The sequence below is a fragment of the Rosa rugosa genome, chromosome 2 (assembly GCF_958449725.1).
Source record: "Rosa rugosa chromosome 2, drRosRugo1.1, whole genome shotgun sequence".
Lineage (NCBI taxonomy): Eukaryota > Viridiplantae > Streptophyta > Magnoliopsida > Rosales > Rosaceae > Rosa > Rosa rugosa.
This window is the reverse complement of record NC_084821.1, coordinates 37,129,940-37,155,354: the sequence shown is the minus strand read 5'-3', so window position 1 is coordinate 37,155,354 and position 25,415 is coordinate 37,129,940. Positions and strand designations below refer to the sequence as shown.

General features: G+C 40.5%; 1 protein-coding gene, 2 long non-coding RNA genes and 1 pseudogene across 3 annotated transcripts; 2 read left to right on the top strand and 2 right to left on the bottom strand.

Moving 5' to 3' along the window:
- Window positions 1–14,486, bottom strand: part of LOC133730703 (primary amine oxidase 1-like) — a 76,728-nt pseudogene extending 62,242 nt beyond the window's left edge.
- Window positions 5,994–8,073, bottom strand: LOC133732878 (uncharacterized). Its single transcript, XR_009857370.1, has 2 exons — window positions 7,174–8,073; window positions 5,994–6,202 (listed from the first exon to the last, which is right to left on the bottom strand). It is a non-coding gene; the product is annotated as an uncharacterized LOC133732878 (long non-coding RNA).
- LOC133732875 (uncharacterized) lies at window positions 9,564–10,695 on the top strand. The gene is made up of 2 exons (XR_009857358.1): window positions 9,564–9,927; window positions 10,043–10,695. It is a non-coding gene; the product is annotated as an uncharacterized LOC133732875 (long non-coding RNA).
- A 7,439-nt stretch (window positions 14,487–21,925) lies between the features above and the next one.
- Window positions 21,926–23,756, top strand: LOC133727801 (tropinone reductase homolog At2g29290-like). The gene is made up of 5 exons (XM_062155203.1): window positions 21,926–22,067; window positions 22,327–22,537; window positions 22,874–23,093; window positions 23,203–23,309; window positions 23,400–23,756. The coding sequence occupies exons 1-5, from the start codon at window positions 21,973–21,975 to the stop codon at window positions 23,583–23,585; spliced, it is 819 nt and encodes a 272-aa protein (XP_062011187.1). The 5' UTR covers window positions 21,926–21,972; the 3' UTR covers window positions 23,586–23,756.
- The last annotated feature ends 1,659 nt before the right edge of the window (window positions 23,757–25,415 follow it).

Genomic DNA, 25,415 nt, shown 5'->3' with positions numbered 1-25,415 from the left:
AGATGCGTTCTGCAGCCTTAAGGCGGCTTATTTATAAGAAAATAAACCCTAGGGCGACTAACAATGAAATCCTAAAGCCCATGGGTAAAAACGAAAACAACTCGAAAATAACTAGGAAAACCAAAACACCGGAAAATAGAAAAATGCAGTTTTGAGGCCCTAAACGACCCCGAAAGCCCGAAAAAGGCCACAGGTCGTGGCAAAGCCACGCGTTTGATTTCTGGCGCGATTCCCTTTCCGGAAAGGTAAGGTGCGTCCCAAACGGACTCCGAGGAGCTGTTTCGCGTCTACTAGTCACTTTTCGTTTTCCTCCTTTAGCACGATCCAACTGTTCTTCAAATTTGGCTGCCATCTGTTCTGCATCAGTCTCCTCCACATCCGAAGAACTCGACCCCGAGTTCTCTTCAGGATAAAGAGCCTCATCTTCACGAAACTCATGCAGATCAGCAACATTGAAAGTGTTAGAAATGCCCATCGAATTTGGAAGTGCAACAACATAAGCATTATCATTGATCTTCTTGACCACTTTAAAAGGACTATATTTTCTGGGCTTCAGCTTGTTATAGGTACCAACAGGAAATCTCTCCTTCCTCAGGAACACCATCACGTCATCACCTTCCTGGAACACTTTAACTCGCCGATGCTTGTCAACTGCAGCTTTATACTTTGCATTAGTTTGTTCCAGCTTGGCCTTAATTGATTCTCTAACAAACTGCACATCCTTGGCCATGCTTTCAGCAGCAACACTAACACCAGGAACTTTAGGAAGCTTTACCAAATCCACCACATGTCGAGGAACAGCAGTATAAACTAAGGAGAATGGGGACTTCCCTGTTGCACTATGCACAACACTGTTATAAGAAAACTCCACCTGTGGCAAAGCATAATCCCACTGTTTGGGCCTATCTCCACAAACACTCCGAACCATGTTACCCAAAGTTCTATTAGTAACCTCTGTCTATCCATCAGTTTGAGGATGAGTTGTGCTGCTACGGTTCAAGGCTGTTCCAAACATTCTCCACAACGTAAGCCAAAAGTGACTAAGGAATTTCGTGTCTCTATCAGAGGTGATGGACTTGGGCACTCCATGCAAACGAACCACTTCCCTGAAAAACAGTTTGGCTATATTGGACGCATCAGCAGTCTTCTTACAAGCTATAAAGTGCGCCATCTTGGAGAACCTGTCAACTACCACAAACACAAAATCCACACCTCTTTGGGTACGGGGTAATCCCAGCACAAAATCCATAGCAAGATCCTGCCAAATATCATCAGGAACAGGTAAAGGAAGATAAAGTCCTGTGTTTTGGGACTGACCCTTAGAAACCTGGCAGGTGTAGCACTTCCTCACGATAGTTCCAACATCCTTTTTCAACTGTGGCCAGAAATACCTCTCCTCAAGGCTAGCAATAGTTTTGTCTCGGCCCAAGTGTCCACTCAAACCCCCTCCATGCAGATCTCTAATAAGTTTCTCTCTCAACGAAGAACTAGGGATACATAGCCGATTGCCTTTGAATAAATATCCTTCATTCATATAAAAATCTGCAACTGCAATATTGCTACTGCACTTGGTCCAGATCTCCTTAAAATCAGTATCTTCCTCATACAACTCTTTCAAGAGCTCAAACCCCACAATCTCCTGAGCTAAAGTGACCAGCAAGGAAGCCCTCCTACTCAAAGCATCTGCAACCCGGTTAAGAGTACCAGATTTATGCTGAATCAGAAAAGGGAATTTCTGCAGAAAACTTACCCACCTTGCATGCATCTTATTCACAGTTTTCTGGCTATTAAGGTACTTCAAGGCCTGATGATCAGTGAACAGTACAAACTCCCTCTGAATCAGGTAGTGCTCCCATTGCCTCAATGCCCGGAACACTGCATAAAATTCTTGGTCATAAGTACTCCACTTCTGACGAGCTTCACTCAGCTTTTCACTAAAGAATGCTACTGGTTTCTTCTCTTGTGACAACACAGCACCTAGCATCACATTCAACCTCAAATACCTTGTCAAAATTAGGAAGAGCAAGAACTGGCGCAGTACAAAGTTTCTCCTTGATTAGGGCAAAACTCTTCTCTTGTTCCTTTCCCTATTGGAATTTGCCTTTCTTCAAACATTCAGTAATAGGGGCAGTAATGGTACTGAAATTCTTCACAAACCTCCTATAGAAAGTAGCTAAACCATGAAAGCTCCGCACCTCAGAAACTGTTTTTGGAGCTGGCCATTCTCTTATTGCTCGCACCTTCTCTTCATCAACCTGAATGCCTTCTTCTCCAACCACAAATCCCAAAAATAACAGTTTGTTGGCACAGAAAGTACACTTCTTCAGGTTAATGTACAGTTTATTTTCCTGTAAAGCTCCCAAAGCCTGTCTCAAATGTACCAGATGTTCTTCTTTGGTCCTGCTATAGATTAATATATCATCAAAATAGACCACGACAAAGGAACCCATAAAAGGACGAAGAACCTGGTTCATAAGCCTCATAAAAGTGTTGGGTGCATTAGACAACCCGAATGGCATAACCATCCACTCGAACAAGCCATCCTTGCTCTTAAAAGCTGTCTTCCACTCATCTCCTGGCTTGATTCGAATCTGGTGGTAACCACTTCGAAGATCTATCTTGGTAAATACTTTGGAACCCTCCAGTTCATCAAGCATGTCCTCCAAACGAGGAATGGGAAACCTGTACTTCACAGTTATCTTATTTATGGCCCTGCTATCAACACACATCCGCCATTGATTGCGCTTCTTAGGAACAAGGAGGACTGGAACTGCACAAGGACTCATACTTTCACGAATGAACCCCTTTTTCAACAAGTCTTCAATCTACTCCCTCAAAATCTCATTCTCCTTGGGACTCATTCGATAATGTGGCAGATTTGGCAAACTAGCTCCAGGAACCAAATCAATCTGATGTTGAATGTCCCTCATAGGTGGTAGTTCGTTGGGCAACTCATCTGAAATCAACTCTTTAAACTCTCCCAACATTTTCTGCACTTCCTTAGGGATCACCACATCTTCCTTTTCTGCCGCCAACAACCCCTTTATCACCACTAGGCAGAAAACTTCAGATTCTTTAAAAGCCTCCTCCATCTCAAATTCACTGCTAGACAAGCTCAGGAAACTCTCCCCTTTCTTTCCACCAGATTTCTCAAATTGACACACAGCAGCCATAGCAATTTTATGACTATTCCACATAAACATCATCACATTATCTTTGCCTTTATAAATCACATCCACATCATATTGCCATGGTCGTCCAAATAAAATATGACAAGCATCCATATCAATAATATCACACAGAACTTCATCTTTATAATGCTTACCAATGGATACCGGTACTTTGCAGGAATCAGTAACTCGAACTTGTGGACCTTTCTTGACCCAACCAAGGGAATAAGGTGCTTCATGAGGCTGCGTAGGTAACTGCAAGTATTCCACCAGCTTCTTGGCTACAAAGTTTTCACAGCTCCCATTATCCACAATCAAATTGCACACTTTATTATTGATGGAACAAAATGACCTGAAAATATTGCGTCGTTGCCCATCTTCTTTAGGACATAATAAGACCCGCTGCAACACAATATTAACCTTTTCAGGAGACTCCTCCTCTGCAAACTCAGCCCCATCATAATCGTCACCTCTTCCTCCTCCTTCTTCTTCATCTTCATCATATTCACCTATAAGAGCAGTTTGTCTCCTCTCAGGACACACATTAGATGTATGCCCAGGCTTGTTGCATCGATAACAGACATCTGTTGTAGGTCTAGCATAAGGATTATTAAACCTCTGGTTCGGGGCCCTGTTTTGAGCACCACTAGAACTGTTAGAACTGCCAGCCCCTTTAAAAGGAGGACTGGAAGCCCTAAAAGTGTTTTCTGTTTTCTGCAGTGTGGTTTTACCCTTGTCAGTTGAGGAGTTAACCAAATCTGCGCTCCTTTGGTAGTTATATCTCTGGAAAGAAGAAGCTCGTGAAGGCTTCTCTAACAACTTTGCCTTCAATGCTAGGTTTGAAGCTTCGGCCATAGTATGAACAGTTTGTAACCCAATTTTATCCTGAATGGAAGGCTTCAGCCCACTGACATAGCGAGCCACCTTCTGGCCTTCAGATTCTCCTAGTTCATTACGCTCTGAGTAGCGTAAGAACTCAGCTGTGTAGTCAGCCACTGTCCTAGTTCCCTGGACACATTCGATATACAACCTGTATAGAATCTGCTCATAATCATCTGGCAAGAATCTCTCCATCATTAACTGCTTCATTCTTCGCCACGTTCTAACACCCTGCTTCCTCTGCTTCTTTCGAGTGCTCTGCAACTTATCCCACCATACTGCAGCAGTACACTTCAATCTCCAGGCAACATGCTTAACCTGCTTGTGTTCAGGCACTTCCATAATCTCAAAGAATCTGTCCACCTGAAGCTGCCAATCCAGATAATCTTCTACACCCAAGTTGCCCGAAAAGAATGGAATTTCGGCCTTGACTTTGTAATCCTGGTCAGCTTGTCCCTGTTGTTCATATTGCAAAATTTCTTCTTCAGGCTCAGATTCTGAAGTATTAACAACAACTTCACCACGTGGAGCCCTAACTCGCTGGCCTCCTTCCCCGCCTCTATTCCGATTATCGTTGTTGTTGTTGTTGTTGTTGTTGTTCCTCTCACCCAACAATCCACGAATTTCTCCAATCTGATTATTCATGGAATTGATGGCAGCGGTAAACGCTGCTGTAAGAGCTTCGATATCTGACTTCGTAACTTCACTCATTGCTACTAAGGCCAATAAAAGAGACAGGGAAGACCTGCTCTGATACCACCTGACGCGGGAAGCGTGTAACCTAGGTTTACCAGCAATAAACCTAAAATAAAGGATTCTGGAGTCCACCAGAGATAAAAGAGAAAACTCTCAATTTTGATTGATAATATGATAAAAGATGCGTTCTGCAGCCTTAAGGCGGCTTATTTATAAGAAAATAAACCCTAGGGCGACTAACAATGAAATCCTAAAGCCCATGGGTAAAAACGAAAACAACTCGAAAATAACTAGGAAAACCAAAACACCGAAAAATAGAAAAATGCAGTTTTGAGGCCCTAAACGACCCCGAAAGCCCGAAAAAGGCCACAGGTCGTGGTAAAGCAACGAGTTTGATTTCTGGCGCGATTCCATTTCCGGAAAGGTAAGGTGCGTCCCAAACGGACTCCGAGGAGCTGTTTTGCGTCTACTAGTCACTTTTCGTTTTCCTCCTTTAGCACGATCCAACTGTTCTTCAAATTTGGCTGCCATCTGTTCTGCATCATCTATTTGCTTCCAAAGCTTGAGTTTGCTCAACAGTTAGCACGTCCTGGCTAGGCTCGAGAATCGTATCCAGGATTCCATCGGCCTTGAGATGCTGGCGGACATCACGAACCCACCTGTGATATCCAGAGCCAGTTGTTCCCAATGAAGCAAACTTCAATTTGTTCAGGTTACTCATCCTAAAAGAGAACAAGAAATTAGGGTTAGTTTTGGAGCGTAAAAGGCTACCACGAAAACATATAAAATTTCTGAGCATAGTCGCTCCCAAGAAATTATGAATTTCTGAGCATACTCGCTTTCAAGAAATTAGGAATTTCCGAGCGTAGTTGCTTCTAAGAAATTTGATTCCAAGTGGGGTTGGATTAGATAATGATGTGTTTGTGGTCGATCATAACTTCTCAACAAACTCTAAGTTTGGAGGACTCTACAAGCTCCAAGCTTGGAGTGAGCACGAACCCCCACAGTTCGGCTTAATTTGGTCTCCCCTATGATGAAGAAAGGGGGGGTAGAAGAAGGGAGGTTGCAAGTCCCCGAGAAAAACAAGAAAAGAATGAAAATTTCAAAAACGGGAACTTTTAGAAAAGCATATCTCTTAGGATTGCAGAGTATTCGATCCTCATTGTAGGTGTCACGCCCCGAATTTTGAATAACACATTCAAAATCCGAAACATGAATTAAACAACTTAAACAAATAAACGTTCTGAATTCTTTTCTCAGAAACAACTCCACCACTTACACAAAATTTCCAAATCGGTAAACTTCGAGTTAATTATTACAATTCCCTCTTACAAAGTAAAATTGTAAAACTCTAAACGAGCATAACGAACCTCACAACATAAAATCAGAGTATCACAAGCAGCTACTCTACACAGCTCGATCACCTTCCTGATTCTCCTGTCCTGTAGGATTACCCGCTACACCGTTTGAATAGTATACCGGGAATTGCAACAACACAAAACCCGGTAAGCTTTTTGCAAAGCTCGTATGAGTAAACAAGAAAGAACTGTTGATTTATTAAATTACAATTCAAGTAAAATTCAACAGTATTACGTCTGCAAAGAGACATCAAACCACTCATGGAAAACCACAAGGAATACATTTTCACAATCCTCAAATCACAATACACCACACTGGTCCTGCAAACACCCAACCCACATAACACCACTCTGGTCCATCCCAATAACACGTTAGAGCTCTAACTGCCTCGTTACCTCTGACACCTTGGCCTAGGGTCAAGCAACGGCAAAAATACTTCGGTTAACACTATAACCGTCGCGCTTTGGACATCCCCGTCCTCAGCACCATATACTTCGGTTAATAATAAACCGTCGCGCTTTGGACATCCCCGTCCTCAGCACACAACTTCGGTTAATAATAAACCGTCGCACCTTGGACATCCCCGTCCTCAGCACACAAACACTCCGGTTATCCTTAACCGTCGAACTTCGGACACCTCATCCTCAGAACCTTACATTCTCTAACTCTATACATCCTCCAATGTAAATCATGAATATTAACAAGAACTCATCAATCATGTTCATCACATATAAATATGGTAAGTCACATGTCAATTCATAATAATTTAATCATCCCAATTTCCACACTCTTCAATGTCACACCATTCACATATAATCACGTAAATATATATATACGTAATTATCCGCTCAGGGATAATCACTAATACCAACTATAGTTCACATGCAATAAAACCGAGAAATTCATTTGTATCGTAAAAATCATTTTACTTACCCATGGACCGTAGTTGATCAAGTCCATATGATTTTAAAACAAATATTTATTCCATAAATATTTTCACGCAATTACGACAAAATAAGGTAATTAAATTTATTCGGTTCGTAATATGAACCACGTGAGGTTTACTCACCTCTAATTCCCGCTGCGTCTTCTAAAAACCAAATATAAATAATACTGGTTGGCGACCACGAAAACGAGTTCCTTCATCTAGCCGTAGCTCGCAACATTGCCCTGTACACAATTATATTTCCGTAAACGGCAATCCGATAAAATAAATACGAACCTAAACGAAACCCGAAAATCCCTATCTCCATTACTTCTCAAATTCCACCCAAATCTTACATCTAATACCAATTCGTTATCTTAAAGGTTCCAAGTCAAAACCAAGAGATATCCGACGGTCGGATTCTCGTAAATCGATAATCGAAACCCTAATTCCCAGAAATTCATAATCAATTGAAAACTTCTCCAATTCCAACTAAATTGACATATTCAACCTCTACAAAAATTATAGGATTTAACTAGCTAAAAAAAACATAATATAATCACTGCTCATACACCGCACTATTCATGCGACAAACACTGTTCATGTGGCGGCCAACACCTCCTCTGGCCACCAAATTTCATCCACAGCATCATCTCAACATTTCCAATCACTTTCTCAACCGTGACAAAGTCAGAAAATTCCTTGAAGTAGCCGAACAATTAAGCACTCCGATGTACAGTGAAATTTTCCAATTATGCTTTCTTCCTCCATGCTTCGATCTGGGTTATGAGACTTGGCGAGCATGAAGAGCGGCTTAAGGCGCTTCTAATGGACCTGGGTTTATGACTGGAGGTGGCCGGAAATCGGCGTTGACTAATTTGCTACAGTAAAAATGTTGGCTTCGATCTCCACATTTCCGGCCAAATCGTCGTAAACAACTCCCACATGCGTGATAAGGAGGAAGAGACGAGTCTATCGATGCTCGCAGCTCGCCATTTGGTGGTCTAGAGGTGGTGAAAGAGGAGGTTGCAGAAGAGAGAAAGAGAGAGTTGCAGAATAGAGAAACTGAGAGAGCACGGGGGAAGGAGAGAGAAAAGAAAGAAAAGTTACCTGGCTACAGCAACATTTCAAATTTATACCAATCTACCAAAAACAGTAACTTTCATATTTCGCCTATAACTTTCGCATACGAACTCCGATTTTTACGTACCACATATGCACGCACTCGGTTTAATGTCCTCTACAACTTTCATGAAGGAAGTTTTCCCAAATTCCCAATGTATAAAAAGTCACTTTTTGAGACTCCCTAAATAACGTTCGTTTTTCGAAAATTAATCGTTCGAACTAATTCCACAATTCCTCCGAGCCTCATACTCGCTCCCACTATCGTGAAATCATTTCTAAAAATCCACAGAATTTAATTTGGATTTTTCGGGGTATTACAGTAGGATTGCAGACGAGCTTCAGTCCTAGGCGAATCAAACTTGTTCAAATTCGGAGCAGATTCGCTTCTGAACAGCTCCCACTCCGATTGGTGTACAGGTCTCAAAAAGACTCCAATGGGGCTGAAATTTGTAGGTCAGATAGAAAAGACAGAGGCGAACAACTTTGATGAAGGAAGGATTTTGATCTGAAGTTCCGAACTAGAAATTTCGGGGCTTGCAAACTGACTGATATGCACAGGAACGAGAGGAGAAACTAGGAGGAGAATGATGCAATGGGCATGCAGCGGTGCTGCAGGGGCAGCGGACGTGCGGCGGTGCTGCAGGGGAAGCAGACGTGCAGCAAGGCTGCAGGAGAGCAGCGACGGTGAGTCTCAACGGTGGTGAGGCGGCTAGCGTGCTTGCGGTAGCGACGAAGATTTTCAGGTTTTTTTGTTTTTTGGTTTTTGTGGTTAGGGCTCGTGCTGATAACGTGTTGTAGAGAAACGGTAAGTGAGAGAAAGTTGTTGTATATTCTCATTGATAATAGGGGCCTCTTTATATAGAGGATTACAATGCATAGAATCTGAATCATACAAGGACAGTAATCATTGAATAGGAATCTAGATCCTTCTAATGTAACCCTATTACCACTAGGTCAAGTAACCTAGAGTTTGGGTCAGACACATAATCGGGATTTCCTTGAACATCGTCTTAATTATCCGATTCGTGATTTAATATTTTTAGGCTAGTTTTACATTCTTTTTATTTTAGGTTTTCTAGTTTATTTTGGATTTGTTTTGTTTTAATCCGTGGGCTTTAGGGTTCATTGTTAGTCGCCCTAGGGTTTCTTTTCCCATATATAAGCAACCTTAAACGGCTGCAGAACTATCTTTTATCATATTATCAATCAAATTGAGATTATTCTCTTTTATCTCTGGTGGACTTCAAAACCTTTATTTTAGGTTTATTGCTTGTAAACCTAAGTGATACTTCCGACTGTGTCATTTGCTGCTTGTATATCATGTGTAAGAGGACTTTAGGATAGTCAAGGTTACTTTTTCATTTGTTGGTATGTGTTCACACTTGCTATATACATTTCTAGATAAAAGTTTATATTCAGATCTTACTGATGGATTCCATATTAGTAACTGCAAATTTCTTGTTTTGAGTGTACCTTAGGTCACTATATAATGATGGGGTTCTTTTATTTTTCTTCTTTCGGTGTTTCTAATCGTTCTATTTGTGAACCAGCCATATAAATGCTGTCTAACTATGATAATCCTCAAGCTTAAATATGACTCTCTTCCGAATTTCTTTTATTTTCAAACTTGCTATATATTTGGCTGATGTATATCACAATCTCTTTACACCATCTTTATTTCAGGTGGCCAGTATGACATTTGACTTGTTATTGCTTCTAGTACTGGGATCCTATCTGATAGTGCTCTTCAGTTTTCTTGTCATCACAACTAGGGTATTGCTTCTATTCCTTCTACTATTAAAGAAGAAACATGTTTATTATGCCACTCATTTTATTTGTAGTGGCTTCAATGGATAAGTTGCTGACAATTGCTAAAATGCTTCTGCAGGGTCTTGATGATCTAATCAGTTTATTTCGACGACCTCCCTCACGTAAAGTGAAAACAGCTTGATTAGCAGAAGTAGGATATGTCAGGACTTTGCTTTTTTGGCACTGAAGACTAAAGAGTCTCTATGTGGCTTAGATTCGAATGCCGAGTTATTAGTAGTTCCATTCTTGTTGTGTTGGTTAGTTTATGTCACGAGGATCATCCAGCTGTTGGTAGTAGGGCAGACGCTTACAATTTACAACTGATTGGACCAGACTGAGAACTCAAGGTGAACCATCAAGGTGACGAGGAAATTTTTGTTGAGATTCATATTTTATTGAAGCTACATTTCTGGGCATAGATTATCTTTACTTTTGTGCATGATGATGTAATACCAACCAAATAGATGGTCAAAGGTGAAGATAGAATGATTTTTCTACAGGTTTACTAGTTACATGACCCAGTTGTAGCAACGCATGCAGTTTTAGATGTTATATTATTTCTTTGGCACAAGCAGGGTTATGAGTACCTAATTTTCAGAATGATCTTTGTAGTATGGGCAGATTAATTTGTCTCGTCTTTGTTGTGGGTCTGACCTTATTGAGGTCTGTAGAATGTGGACTGATTCGTTTTAAATATTTTTGAATCACACTTTTGGTCCCTATTATGTTTAATGTCTAATTGCAATTTCTTAAACGCTTAAAATTGGCCTAAATTGATTAGTTCTATACATTTCAATGTTGGAGAAAACATGTCTAGGTTACATAATGTCCATTTACAGTGGATCATAGAAAGGGACGGAGAGTGTGGAGTTTATGCTGAAAGTGTTGATTGTGTGGAATAGACGATACTAGCCGAGTTTTCAATTTAGAATTTTTTTTTGAAGTAAAAAAGCTATCAATTTACGCCAGTAGGGTTGCCGAAACTGGTTGCATTTGCATAATGAAATTTCTGATTTTCTGCTCGGCATACTTGACATTGTACTCGGGATATGCAAAATGAACTTCTGATTCACTATTAACAAATTAGCCGTAGCCTAGCCTCGACCTCAGTTTCGGCTTTGACAAAGGAGTTGTCGTTACTGTAGGTCGAGATAGGACGTGAGGAAGTGGTCGTGGTTAATGGCAAGAGTGTTTTTTGAGAGTAACATTCCGTGCACGTTTTCCGTCATCTGGTCAGCATTTGTGTATGACGTGGCCTTCACCTCCAAGACACTAGTCAAGCCCACCTGGAAACAAAGTGGACAACTTATTAGAGAAGAACATTTGGTATTAGTGGTCGGGTACTCGGCCTCACTGTATTGGTCTGATCGATTAATCAGAGAAGAATGCGTAATTTTTACCTTTTTTTTTATACTTTGAATGAAATGAGTTATTTGAGTATATGTTTTGAATAATTTACCATGCGACTTTTTCATATGACAAATCTAGTGGTCTGACCGCCTGACACAAGACTTTCTCAAACTCATGAATAAATGTGAATTAAGGTTTAATATCTCTCAAATCAAATCAAGGAATGCAATTTGGACTTCTCAGATGTATTCATTATTTAGACTTTTGGTTTTAGAGACAGATGGAACAAATCTAGGTAATGAATAGGCCCCCATTGGAACTTGGTTTATTGAATTTTACTTTTGAAATGAAAATGAAGGTGTTTGATAAAATGTTTTAAAAAGGTAACTTTGAAGTAAGTAGAAAGTTATGGCTTGCAAAATTGCAGTAGTGTTAATATTCAAGACTAGGGATTTTCTTCATAACTCTGGAATAATCAAAAGTTCTAAATCTACTACTGCTTGGAGAGAAATGTAGATAGTTCCAGCAAGTATTAGTGAATTGGTTTTGATATACTGCTCTGGTTACCCTTTAAAAAGAACAAAAGAAAATTTCAATCATCAGCAACATGAAAATCAGAGAGGACCAAAAGAAAAAGAAACTTACCCCAACTTTAGTGGTGCCACTTTGCTTGAATTCCCAATCAATAACGTAATCATAGTTACCCACAGTAGCCTCCATTCTAACCACTAGAGTCTTCTCCTGCTGCCCACTTCTTATCTGCAAAACCGCCCAATTTATATCAATATCACCTTTCCTTTTCTTGTACAAAGCTCAATGTTCAACATCACAAGCTCAATTAATCAAACACTACCTTACCAATTTGCTAGGTACATTAATTTCAGTATGTCTCATTGTAACATCACCTGAGTACAATTCAAAAATGCAAATAGCCCTTGGTACCTTCTGTACCTCCCCATCAGCCCCAGCCATAAACCCATCTACATATTCAGCATTTCCGGGACAATCAATTAATGGCTGAAGAGCGTCAGCTGATCTCTCAAACCCAAATTCACCTATATCCATAAAAGTCCTGAAATACCATTCATTGGGAATCCCCATGTAAGGTACAAAGGTCTCATAGACACATGCCCTCTATATAACACCCTCCTATACTTCTTCTTTGTGGCATCAAATACTGAAGCTGTTTAAATTACCATTCCTGCTCTAGCCTTGAACCCAACATGAAAACCCCAGTTTGCCCACTTCACCTTGTGGCCTTTAATGGAAAATCCACTAGTTTTGTTGCAATGATCATAATTTGACTTCCCATTTGGGGCTTGGAAATCAGTGCCTTCAGCTTTAGGCAAAGGGGCTATGAACCTATCAGTGTACATTGTGATCTTCATCAAATCAACATCCACAAGAATGGTGACCCTCCTCTATAGCAGCATTCAACTTTTAGAGTCCTCCTTGTGATATGTTCCCATACCAGCCAATTGTAAAGGGAATGCAAGAAACTTAAGACAAATTCAATCCCCTAGTTGACATTGATTTCTTGAATTTGGGGTAAGGCAAAGGAAGCTTACTAGCTCTGAACAACTCATTAAAGGTGAAAGGAGGATAACCATGCATTACCGGTGTAGACGTGGTTGGATATGATAATGTTGGTGTCCAAGTTGTTAAACAGCGACAAGCGTGGCCCGTGGCCCACCATTGTACCGATACTGTCCCAACTTAACCACCCAAATAGGTGTTGGGTTTTAATCACAAAAGGCCTCGGTACAATTGGGTGAGATCCACCCACTTATAAGTTATATTTTATTTGTCACTTTTCCAATGTGGGATCTTTCCTCTCCAACACGCCCCCTCACGTGCAACCTAACTCTAGATCTGCACGTGAAATTCATTCATCCAATTCCCATATTGGAAATTGGGACACAAGTCTCATATTGGAGACTTGGTCAATACAATCCAAGGCCCACATTGGACACTTGGTAATTTCAATGGCAATACAAGGAACCCCAATTTGGGCTCATGATACGTGCCTACGTGGAGACGCAATTGGAGAGGGACCCGCTTTGATACCATGTTAAACAGCGACAAGCGTGGCCCGTAGCCCACCATTGTACCGATACTGTCCCAACTTAACCACCCAAATAGGTGTTGGGTTTTAATCACAAAAGGCCTCGGTACAATTGGGTGAGATCCACCCACTTATAAGTTATATTTTATTTGTCACTTTTCCAATGTGGGATCTTTCCTCTCCAACACAAGTCCACCATGAGCTCGTAGGCATCACTGCCGCCTTGAACCACCACGTGTACCCGGCGGGGATGGGCAGAAATGCGCCTCTTTGGATTGCTTGAGCTTGAAGAAAACCATTTGTGTATAAGAAGCATAGTGAATAGAATCAATAGCACACACGCTTTGATCATATATTACAGTATTTATACAGAGAGTTTGAGTCCTATACAAACTAAATCTTATCATGCTTGATACTTAAGCAATAGATACAGAAAGATACAGAACGTGGAGAGCAAGTATAATTATTAAGAACATTCAGGAATATATGCAGACGTGGTTCTTTCCTTATTGTGTTCATTACACCCCCGCAAGCGAAGTGGCCGAGGAAGGACAGGAAGCTTGGAAACTAAGAATGTGAAGCGAGAGGGAAGAAGCCCTTTGGTAAAGATATCAGCTGTTTGATCAGCAGTACAGACATAACCCACTTGAAGCTCATGTCGAACCACCTTCTTGCGAACATAATGAAAATCAACTTCAACATGACGAGTGCGAGCATGAAACACCGGGTTAGAAGCAAGAGAAATGGCACTGATGTTATCACACCAGAGCTTAGGACAAGCAAGAGACAAATGCAAATCACGAAATAAGGCACGAACCCAAGAGATAGCAGCAGCAATATAGGCAAGTTGTCGATATTCGGCCTCTGTACTGGACCGTGAAACATCCCCTTGCTTCTTGGAGCTCCAACAAACTAAGTTGGAACCAAGATACATACAATACCCACCGGTAGAGCGACGATCATCAGGATCACCCGCATAATCCGCATTGGAATAAGCAAGAAGATTAAGAGAAGAAGGCTTGTAGAAGATACCATGATATGGAGTATGCTTAACATATTGCAAAATGCGCTTGACGGCAACCCAATGTGTAGAAGTGGGACGATGCATAAATTGGCAGACCTGGTTGACTGCGAAAGAGAGATCAGGACGGGTGAAAGTGAGATATTGAAGGTTTCGTGTTCGCCTATTTTGGCGCTTACCTTCCTCATTAGAGAGAGAATATGGACCAAAATGTCCAGAAATGTCCCAAGATTTAGAGTTTCGCTCTTGGCGCCCTCCCTTAGGGGCGCGACTATAATTGGACTCCGGAATATGTTCTGTTCCCACGGGTCTCGAATTATAGTTCTTTACAAGGATGTTGTCATACTTTTCAGCGACATTCATGGCTCCAATGAGCTCATGAAACCTTGTGATCCGTTCTACTGTAACATCGACTCGATAGTTCTTAGAAGCCATCAAAGCAGAGATGGGGAAGGTAGAGAAAGTCTTCTCAATCAACATCGCATCTATGATATCTTTTCCACAGAATTCCATTAAAGATTTAATGCAAAATGCTTCCGAGTTGTAGTCAAGAACTGACTTGAAATATATGTTATGCTCCCACGGGTCTCGAATTATAGTTCTTTACAAGGATGTTGTCATGCTTTTCAGCGACATTCATGACTCCAATGAGCTCATGAAACCTTGTGATCCGTTCTACTGTAACATCGACTCGATAGTTCTTAGAAGGCATCAAAGCAAAGATGGGGAAGGTAGAGAAAGTCTTCTCAATCAACATCGCATCTATGATATCTTTTCCACAGAATTCCATTAAAGATTTAATGCGAAATGCTTCCGAGTTGTAGTCAAGAACTGACTTGAAATCACAGAAGCGGAGGCTATGCCATCTCACTTCTAGGTTAGGAAGCAGAGAGTCACGAACGTTGCCAAATCTTTCTTCAAGTGAGACCCACAGCCTTCTAGGGTCTTCTTAATTCATATACTCGTACTGGAGCGAATCATCCATATGACGAGTCATTAGGATGATAGCTTTCGCCTTATTTGCCTCTAAGGCTGCTCTATTTGCTTCCAAAGTTAGAGCTTGCTCAATAGTTAGCACGTCCTGGCTAGGCTCGAGAATCGTATCCAAGATTCCATAGGCCTTGAGATGCTGGCGGACATTACGAATGCACCTGTGATATCCAGAGCCAGTTGTTCCCAATGGAGCGAAGTCTAGTTTGTTTAGGTTACTCATCCTGAAAGAGAACAAGAAATTAGGGTTAGTTTCGGAGAGTAAAAAGGCTACCACGAAAACATATAAAATTTCTGAGCGTAGTCGCTCCCAAGAAATTATGAATTTCCGAACGTAATCGCTTCCAAGAAATTAGAGATTTCTGAGCGTAGTCGCTTCCAAGAAATCTGATTCCAAGAGGTATTGGATTAGATCGAAACAATGATGCGTTTGTGGTCGATCATAACTTCTCAACAAACTCTAAGTTTGGAGGACTCTACAAGCTCCAAGCTTGGAGTGAGCACGAACCCCCACAGTTCGGCTTAATTAGGTCTCCCCTGTGATGAAGAAAGGGGGGTAGAAGAAGGGAGTTTGCAAGTCCCCGAGAAAAGAAGAGAAAGAAAATAAAAACTTCAAAAACGGGAACGTTTAGTAAACCATACCTCAAAAAAAATGTCGAAAAATTGCCGGAAAAGGTCGCTGGAAAAGTCGTTAGAGAAGTGCAGGAAAAGTCGTAGGAAAAATTGCCGGAAACCGGTGGTTGGCGGTGGCCGGAGCTTGGATGGCGGTGGCTGCAGGCGAGGCTAGCAGGGCTGTGCGCTGGAGGATGCAAGGTTGCTACAGGGGCTGCGCAGGTGTTGGCAGGTGTTGCCGAGAGTCTGCGCTAGTGCTGCCGAGGGGTGCACGCAGATGCTACTGAGAAGCTGCTGAGGGGTGCTGCCGAGTGGTGAGTGCATATGCTGCCGAAAGGTGCTGTCAATGCTTGTGCGCAGGTGTGTGCGAGGCTTGCGCGTGATCTGGCGAGGCGCTGTCGAGGGATTGCGGCAGGTGAGCGAGGGTTTCGTGCAGCTGTCGACAGGCGCGCGCGATGGTATGCGTAAGCGAGGCTAACAGAGGGCTAGCGAGGCAAACCAAACCGGTCCGGAACTTCAGGCGGCCGGTTTGGTAATTTTTCGGCCGGTTCAAGTTGTTCCGCCGCCGGTTTTGGGCCCCTGGGATCAAGGGCAATAAGATGTGCAGCGGTGGAAGCTAGGGTTTGAAGTTTACGATTTTAGGGTTTCAGAGTTAGGGCTTCGTGCTGATAACGTGTTTTAGGGAATCAATATTTGGGAGAGAATTGAGTCTTGTTTTCATTGATAATAGGGGCATTTTTATATAGAGGATTACAAGCATAGAGATAGAGTTGTACATGGAAATATAATCGTACATTGATTGGATATCTACTAAGATTCTCCGAGATTATCTCTAATACAAACACTATTACAACTAGAGCAAGTAACCTAAAGTTTGAGCCAGACAATATATTTACTTGAACACTAGTTACATTGTCAAACATATCCCACAAGTATAATAGTACGTACATTTATAGTAAATCATATATTTTGCACAAATATACAATATGATCGATCTTAACTAAATTTTTTTAATAAATTAATCATATATTCCTCTATCAGCTGCTTATTTATTTATACAATATTATTATTATACTATAAAGCTAATTAAGCCCCTTCTTTTGATGTCGCAGGTTTTACTAAATTTTGATTGATAAAAAACTCCCTTGTTACATATGTTAAACAATCGTTTAAAGTATAAAATATATACAAAAATTAAAAAATCCTTACCCATGCTTTACAGTCCCGTAAAAAACGTGGACACGAATCACACGATTGCTAGGACAATGCCAAGCTAGGATATTGCCAATTAAAGTAGCTGTCAATTAGGACAATGCCAAGCTAGGATAAAAGTAGCTGTCATATCTACTAATTGATACTGCACCCTAAAAACAAATTATGTTTACAGCAGAAATGGAGGAGGCTGGAATGCCTATCTTCTTTATGGGTGCAGTATCAATTATGGGTGCCTGCGCATGCCTATCTTCTTTATGGGTCAGAGAAATGGAGGAGCCTGGAATGCGCAGGCTAAAAGTTACAGCAGCTGACGAGAGGAGACGTGGTGTTAGCAGAGCCACAATTTCGTACAAATTAGGGGCGTTCGGTAATTTCACATCGACGGACGTTAGGGGGTAAAACTGATGGCTGTTAATGTGAAAATTCTGAGGGACTTAGTGGTCTATTCTCACAAGACGACAAGATAGGGGGGAGTCGTGTTATTTAAGCCAGCCACCACGTCTCTTCTCATCTCATCGACCAAATGAGATTCCAACTTCAAACACAAAAACAGTCGGGTAGTAAAAACCCAGATCAGAATCACTCCAGAAATGGCCAGTTTTGAAAGAGAAATTCAGGAAAACCCATCACGAATCAGAAACCAAAGCACCCACTTGGAATCTGAATCTCTTTGGGTGGACTCAAAGCTAAATCCTAAGCTGCTCTGAATATTAATAAAAAACAATACATGGTGAGGTTTCTGGAAGGAATGAGGTAATCCGAATTACTTTTGAATTTATCCTTCCAGTTATCCCACGCCTTCGTCAACTGCAACTAAGTCCCAATTTCAATAAAGATCATGCACTCAATACTTAGTTTGTTCTGAAAGTGATTGAATTTGAGTGAAGAAAGAGAATCCAAATGGTGGGGATGGTGGTGATCTTGTGTATTCGACAAATTTCTATAACTCCGCTACGAATCCTACAAATTTCTTGTTCTTGATCGCCGGAACGTTCCTCAAGTTAAAAATACAATATTCAATTATAGTTGACGGTCATAAATCTGGGTTTGTACCATCAACAAAAGATCTGGGTTATAGATTAGTGCAGAGCTCGTGGTAATCCGATACTCAATTATAGTCATCAATAATAATAGAAGATCTGGATCTCGACGGATCTTTCATTCGAAGGAATACTGAATAAGGTGAAAACTACTGAAAACAACAGCCTAATCGATTAATGCAATAATATTAACGATTGGGTTCACGAGGTTGATGTGAAACAGATCTAAATCCTTGTCGACACGACACGGGTCTTAAGCATTTCTGGAATTCATTCAGTTTTTATGCCTATGGAGAAAGTGGTTTGGGGTTGATGATAGACGAGCAAGGAGAGGACGATGAAAGTTTTTTTTTTACCCTAATAAATAACAGCGCGTGAAATTATCAATATTGCCCCTCCGTTATAAAGTCTGTTGGTTGCGTAAGTTGCAGCGGTTGTATTCCAGACTTATCCCAGAGAAATCCCTTTCAGAGTTTTGGATTGGTGATCAGTGATTGCAGCGGTTGTATTCAAGACTTATCCCAGAGAAATCCTGTCACGCCCCGAATTTTGAATAAAGGAATTCAAATCCGAAACGCGAGAACAAACAATCACAAGAAGATTCTTAGAAAAATTTTCAAATAAACTAAGCAACAAACAAACTGAACTCACAATGTCAATACCGACTCGTTCTTTAGAGTCACATATTACATTACAATAGTTTACAAATTAAACTGAATATCAATTCAATAAGTAAACGAACCCTCTACACTCACAACACAGCGGAAGACTAGAACCAAGAGTACCCTTCCACGTCCACGCTACCGAACGTACACCTCAGCTTTGATGACGATTGATCGATATTCTAACCTGCACAATAACCCCTACACCATAGAATAGTGCACCGGGAATGTAAACAACAAACCCGATAAGCTTTTCAGCCTGTATGAGTAAACTCAAATAAAGTGACTCACGTCACTCATGCTTATAATTTCTCAACTCGTGAGATAAATTAAAGCAACAACATTTAACTCCACAAACACAACCAAACATATAATCACACTAGGTAACAATTAGTAATCTCTGCATCGAAAGTTTAGTTCAGGAGATTACAATTAAATCAACAATAGAATTCATAGCATTCCAATTCTCACATATGAATTAAGGAAAGAACACCAGAACATTCTCCGAAAACTACGTACTCATGATGCAGTAACGTCGTTACCACCATGACGGTACGTAAACACAGACTACACACCCATGATGCAATAACCCAGTTACCATCATGAAACTGTGCATGCAACATGACTAGAGCTCTAACCATACCGTAACCTGTTGCCTCCATCGAGGTTCAGCCTTACGATGACATTGCACCCAGGTTAACCACAGTAACCTTCAGAATTCAGCCATTTAAAGAAATTCCACCCGACTCTCAATTGTCACATCATAATTTCAATAACTCATTCAACAATATAAGTCCTCAAATATAATTCCGGCATAAGTGGAAGTTCAATTCAATAATGTGAATGAAAACACCAAAAGTCTACATATCACAATGCCACACCATCCAGATATATATATACCACATAAATATATATATATGTAATCATCTACACAAGAATGACCACTAATACCAACTATAGTTCACACACTTTAAAACCAAGAAATTCATTTTATACTTAAATTCATTTTTTTACCTGGGAGCCGTAGCCCTATGAACCGTAGTCGATCGAGTTCATATTATTTCAAACAAAGCATTAAATTTGAAAACGATTTACAATTATCACAGCAATTCCAACAATTAAATAATTCGGTTCGTAAATGAACCATGTGAGATTTACTCACCTCTAGCTCCTGCTGCGTCTTCTCACCGCAGATAAGGACTCAAATACGCTCCATCAATCACCTGGAGCTAAGCGAGATTCGGTCTAGATAGTCCTAGATCGAGCTTGGAAGTTGGATTAATCTCAACCCTCTGATCAGATTCCAGATTGAATCAGAACCGTCAAAAACTTCAAACCTTGATCTATCGCTCTACACTCCAAATCGTCATGCAAGGAGGATATGAGGATGATCAGAAGGAGGAGGAGATTCCAAAACTGAGAAGGATCGGTCCGTGCAACGCCGGAATCGGGGATCTCCGGCTGGGTCGGGTTTCGCACGGCTGTGGTGTCTTCGATCCAGCTCTGGGGGCGGCGGCGGGGCAAGATGGTGCCATAGAGCGACTGGGCGGCTTGCGGCGATCACAGGGAAGGTCGGGTCGTGGCCGGAGAACGCCGGAGGAGAGAGAAAACTTCGGGTCGGGTCGGTCGGGACCCGAGGGTTCTGAGGAGAGAGAACGGAGAGAATGGGGGCTGAAACGCAAAATGGGAAAATTTCTGGATTTATGAATAAATCCGGATTTTTTCTATATTTATAGAAAAATCCACAAACTTCATAACGTCTTCATACAAACTCTGATTTTCACGTTCCACATATGCACGAACTCGTATCGACGCGCTCTACGACTTTCGTGAAGGAAGTTTTCACAGAATCCTAACGTATAAAAAGTCAACCTTCGCACCCCCCCCCCTAAAACCATACTTTTCGAATAAATAATCGTCCGAAATACTTCCGCTCCATCCACGAACCACGAAATCATATCAACGAACTCTTAAATAATTCCCGAAGCATTTAGAAATTAATTACGAATTTTCGGGGTATTACAAATCCCTTTCAAAGTTTTGGATTGGTGATCAGTGATTCCAGTACTGTTGAAAAACCACAACATTGTCGTCATTGATTATTTATGTAACATCCGTGATCGTTTTTTTTTCTCACTTTCTTTTGTGGTTTTTTGTTTATTCTCACCTTCTTTTGTGGTTTTCTCTTTATAATCCGAAATTTTGAGTTTGGAAATCACAATAGGCGTACTGGTAATTGTATGGTTAGAAAGAGAAATATGCACGGGAATACAACAATGCATGATGCACTAGATTAAGCCGGGAGCTTTTTGGAATATATATTTTGCTTGAAGAAACATTTCTTCACCTTAGGACTTTTGGACGTAGCCTTTGTATCATTACTCATGTTGCTTGGTGAGAATCTCACCGTGAGATGTGGTTCTCATTAGGAATTTAGGATCGAGCTATAGTGATTATTAATTTTTGGTTGATCTGTAATAAGAAAAAAAATTAATAGATCGATAGTCTAAGTTTCATTACAAGTTGAGAAATCAAACGTACGGTGTTAATTAGATAAAAATTAAGAAGAGGTGAGCAATGACCTCCCACCTCAGTTGCAAAGAACACTACTATACCACTAGCTTGCACCGACAAATAAAATAATTAATAGTACGTACATTTATAGTAAATCATATTTTTTGCACAAATATACAATATGATCGATCTTAACTAAATTTTTTTTAATAAATTAATCATATATTCCTCTATCAGCTGCTTATTTGTTTATACAATATTATTATTATACTATAAAGCTAATTAAGCCCCTTCTTTTGATGTCGCAGGTTTTACTAAATTTTAATTGATCAAAAACACCCTCGTTATACTTTATAAAATATATACGAAAATTATAAAATCCTTACCCACTTACTTTACAGTCCCGTAAAAAACGTGGACACAATTACGTGTGTGTGTGCGTGTGTCTGTGGGGTGTGCGTGTGTCTGTGGGGTGTGTTTATACTTTATATATAGGTAGCAGCATCAAATGTGGTAGCAGGTAAAGCAAGAGAGATAGGTATGGCGAGAGCAGATTCTAGCATCAACAGCAGAGATAGGAGGTGGTCTCTTGAAGGAATGACTGCCCTCGTCACCGGTGGAACCAAAGGGATTGGGTCTGCAGCCTTGATCTCTTTCCATTCTTTCTTTAATGCTTATATTTTCATCTGATTAATTAGTGTTTTAACTAATTAAGACAAGAATTAATGAAAAACTTGTAACACGCGTATCTTTTCAAAGATTCTGCATGCATGATCATAAAAAATTTTCCTACTGTCAAAAAAAAAAAAAAATCAACATTTTAACACTGACCAATTAAAGAATTTGTAATTTTATATGTAGTTTTATGCACTAATCAATGTTTGGCAATTTTAGGTATGCAATTGTGGAGGAACTGGCGGGGCTAGGTGCTAGTGTACATACTTGTTCTCGGAATGAAGCCCAACTCAATGAATGCTTGAGTCAATGGAAGAAGAAAGGTTTTCGTCAGGTCACTGGCTCAGTATGTGATGTGGTTTCAAAAATCCAGAGAGAGGAGCTAATCCACGAGGTCTCATCACTGTTTCATGGAAAACTTAACATCTTTGTAAGTACTTTAATCATCGATCATGTCTTCATGAGTTGAAAACAACTACTACCGCATAGAGTCCAGTACTAACAGCACCAAGGCAGTTTGCAAAAATCCCATACCTAATGACAAGCAGGTGTTTAAATTGCGAGAACAATATTAGATGTATCTTGTTTTCTTTTACATCATTGAATGACATCTCCTCGCTTTGTCGAGGTTTTGATAAGAAAAAGTCCAATAGTCTTATCATGCATGTGTGGGTTTTATCTGATAGGCTGGGATGATAGACCACTTGAGTTAGTTAAAAGAAGAAATAAGAAAAAACTCAAATCAACTTGTTAACATATCTTGTAGATAAACAATGTGGGAACTTTTAAAGGAAAGCCAACAACTGAGTACACGGCTGAAGATTACTCATTCATCATGAGTACCAACCTTGAATCTACTTACAATATGTGCCAACTTGCACATCCTCTTCTGAAAGCTTCAGGAGCTGGTAACATTATTCTTCTGTCTTCTGTTTGTGGTGTGGTATCAATTGGGGAGGTTGGGAGTATATACGGTGCAACTAAAGGTACGCTTTTGATTTGATTATATGTACGTATATATATTCCACAAAATTTTGCACACCACAAATTGAAGGTTAATATATGGCGGCCGATCTCTTCTCTACTACATTTCAGGAGCAATGAATCAATTGGCCAAAAACTTGGCTTGTGAGTGGGCAAAAGACAAGATTAAAGTCAACAGTGTTGCTCCTTGGTTCATCAAAACTCCTCTTGTTGAACCTGTAAGATATCGTAGATAAATGATTTCAGATGTGCATACCTATATTTTACCACCCAATTGATTCACGGTACTGATTCTTGTTCACATACAGATTTTGAGTGACGAAAAGTTTATGGAGGCTGTCATCTCTCGAACCCCATTAGGACGTACCGGAGAGCCTGAGGAGGTGTCTGCATTGGTGGCATTTCTATGCCTTCCGGCAGCCTCTTACATAACAGGGCAAACTATTTGCGTCGATGGAGGGATGACTGTCAATGGCTTCATGTTCCAAGCATAATGAACTTTTTTTTCTTGTGGACAATGGATTAGAAGCAAAATAATTCATCGGTCGCCATAGCTGTACAAAATGGGACAACGATGCATAAATCTTCTGATAAATGCCCTCAAAGAATAATTGTACTTTTGCTTTCTTTGTGTTGGGTTGGTCCAGAGTCCAGACCTTTGTCTAGCGCGCACTTTCCTATAATTGGTTTTTTTCATTAATCAATTTGATCATCCAGCAAAGAATATAAATTTTTAATAAAATTCCCTCATCCTATCCTTTATCCCTCATCCTATCCTTTACCAATAACTACAATGGGCCATTAATTCTTCCCACGCGCAGGATTTATATATTGTTGCCCATGCGGTCATCTTTAGGATGAGTAACAGTAGCGGCATGTTTGTACAAAAACAAAAGGGCACAACAAGTTCTGGTTAATTACGACAATTGCCACAGCTGTCATTTCAATTTTCTCTCAAACCAAATATGTCAGATCTAGTTCTCCCAAAATCAAAGCGATCCCAAAATCCAAACCGTCTGAAAATCAAAATCCTCTCTAAATCAACATCTCCGGCGAAGCTAGGGCACGACCTCGGAGGTGAAACAAGCGCGCGGAAGCAAGGGCTAGACCCTGATGACCAAGCTAGGGAGTGACCCCAGCAACGAAGTAATCGCGCGACCTCGGCGACGAAGCAAGGGTGCGACACCGGCGGCAAAACTAGGGAGCGACACCTGAGGCGAAGCTAGGGGGCAATCTCGGCGGCGGAGCAAGGGGGCGACCCCCGCGGCGAAGCAAGGGAGCGACACCGATGAAGAGGCTCCTGCAAAGCTAGGGCTTGAAGATCAGTAGAGAAACTTGTAGTTACCGAAGGTCAGTAGCAGCTATAGCTTGATTTTTGTGTTATGCATTCAACACTGTCAAAATTTGATTATGCTTAGTAGCTTTAGCTGAGAAATTTTGGTTGAGAAATTCTGAGGGTCAGTATCTTCAGCCTCGTGTTGTCACAGTCTCTCCCTCAGGTAAATGATTTTGGTTGAGAAATTTTGATTATTCTCAATGGTTGAGAAATTCTAAGGGTCAGTATCTTTAACAAAGAAATTAACATTTAGGTTATTGAGGGTCAGTAGCCTATTGAGGATCAGTAAACCTATGTGTATTGCAACCTCATTTTTATGTGTAGCTAGGTGGTGAAAATTGATGTTATGTGACTGATAATAGTACAAAATTAATTGTTTGAGCTTATTGATAGTCAGTAGCATTAAAATGCTGCAATATGTGCAATCTATGATTATTGAGAGTCAGTAGCATTAAAATTTTGCAATATGTGCAATCTATGATTATATGGACCCTCTAAAGATCATTAATTAGCTTTATTTTATGAGGGTCAACAGCTTTAGTTTATGAGATTTCTTTGTCCTGATGGAAAATGATGAGTTCTGTGACCAACAATAGTATGAAATGAATTGTACGAGCTTCAGTTTCTGAGGGTCAAAAGCTTTAGCTTCATGATTTCACCAACCCTGTGTTTATTGCAAGCTCATTTTTATGTTTATTTCGGAGGGTCAGTAGCTTTAGCTGATTTTATCTGTATTGCAACCTCATCTTTATGTTTACTTTATGGGAAGGTCATTGCAATTATATCTACCTATAGTCTCTGTGGATATTTGATCTTATTATTGTTGTTAGTCTTTATTTTCTGCTTGAAATTTGGGTCATTGATTTGCTGCAACTGTGAGTATCTTTTGATTAGGTCTTTTGCATTCTTATAAGCTATAATGGTTTTTTAATCAAATTGAGGGTCAATACACTATTGAGGGTTAGTATACTACTGAGCATCAGTACTC

Bases quoted from the DNA above. Each gene is read 5' to 3' on its own strand.
- LOC133727801 (XM_062155203.1), top strand. From the start codon at position 21,973: ATGGCGAGAGCAGATTCTAGCATCAACAGCAGAGATAGGAGGTGGTCT. The intron at 23,094-23,202 runs GTACGCTTTTGA...ACTACATTTCAG, and splicing joins TATATACGGTGCAACTAAAG to GAGCAATGAATCAATTGGCC. The intron at 23,310-23,399 runs GTAAGATATCGT...GTTCACATACAG, and splicing joins AAACTCCTCTTGTTGAACCT to ATTTTGAGTGACGAAAAGTT.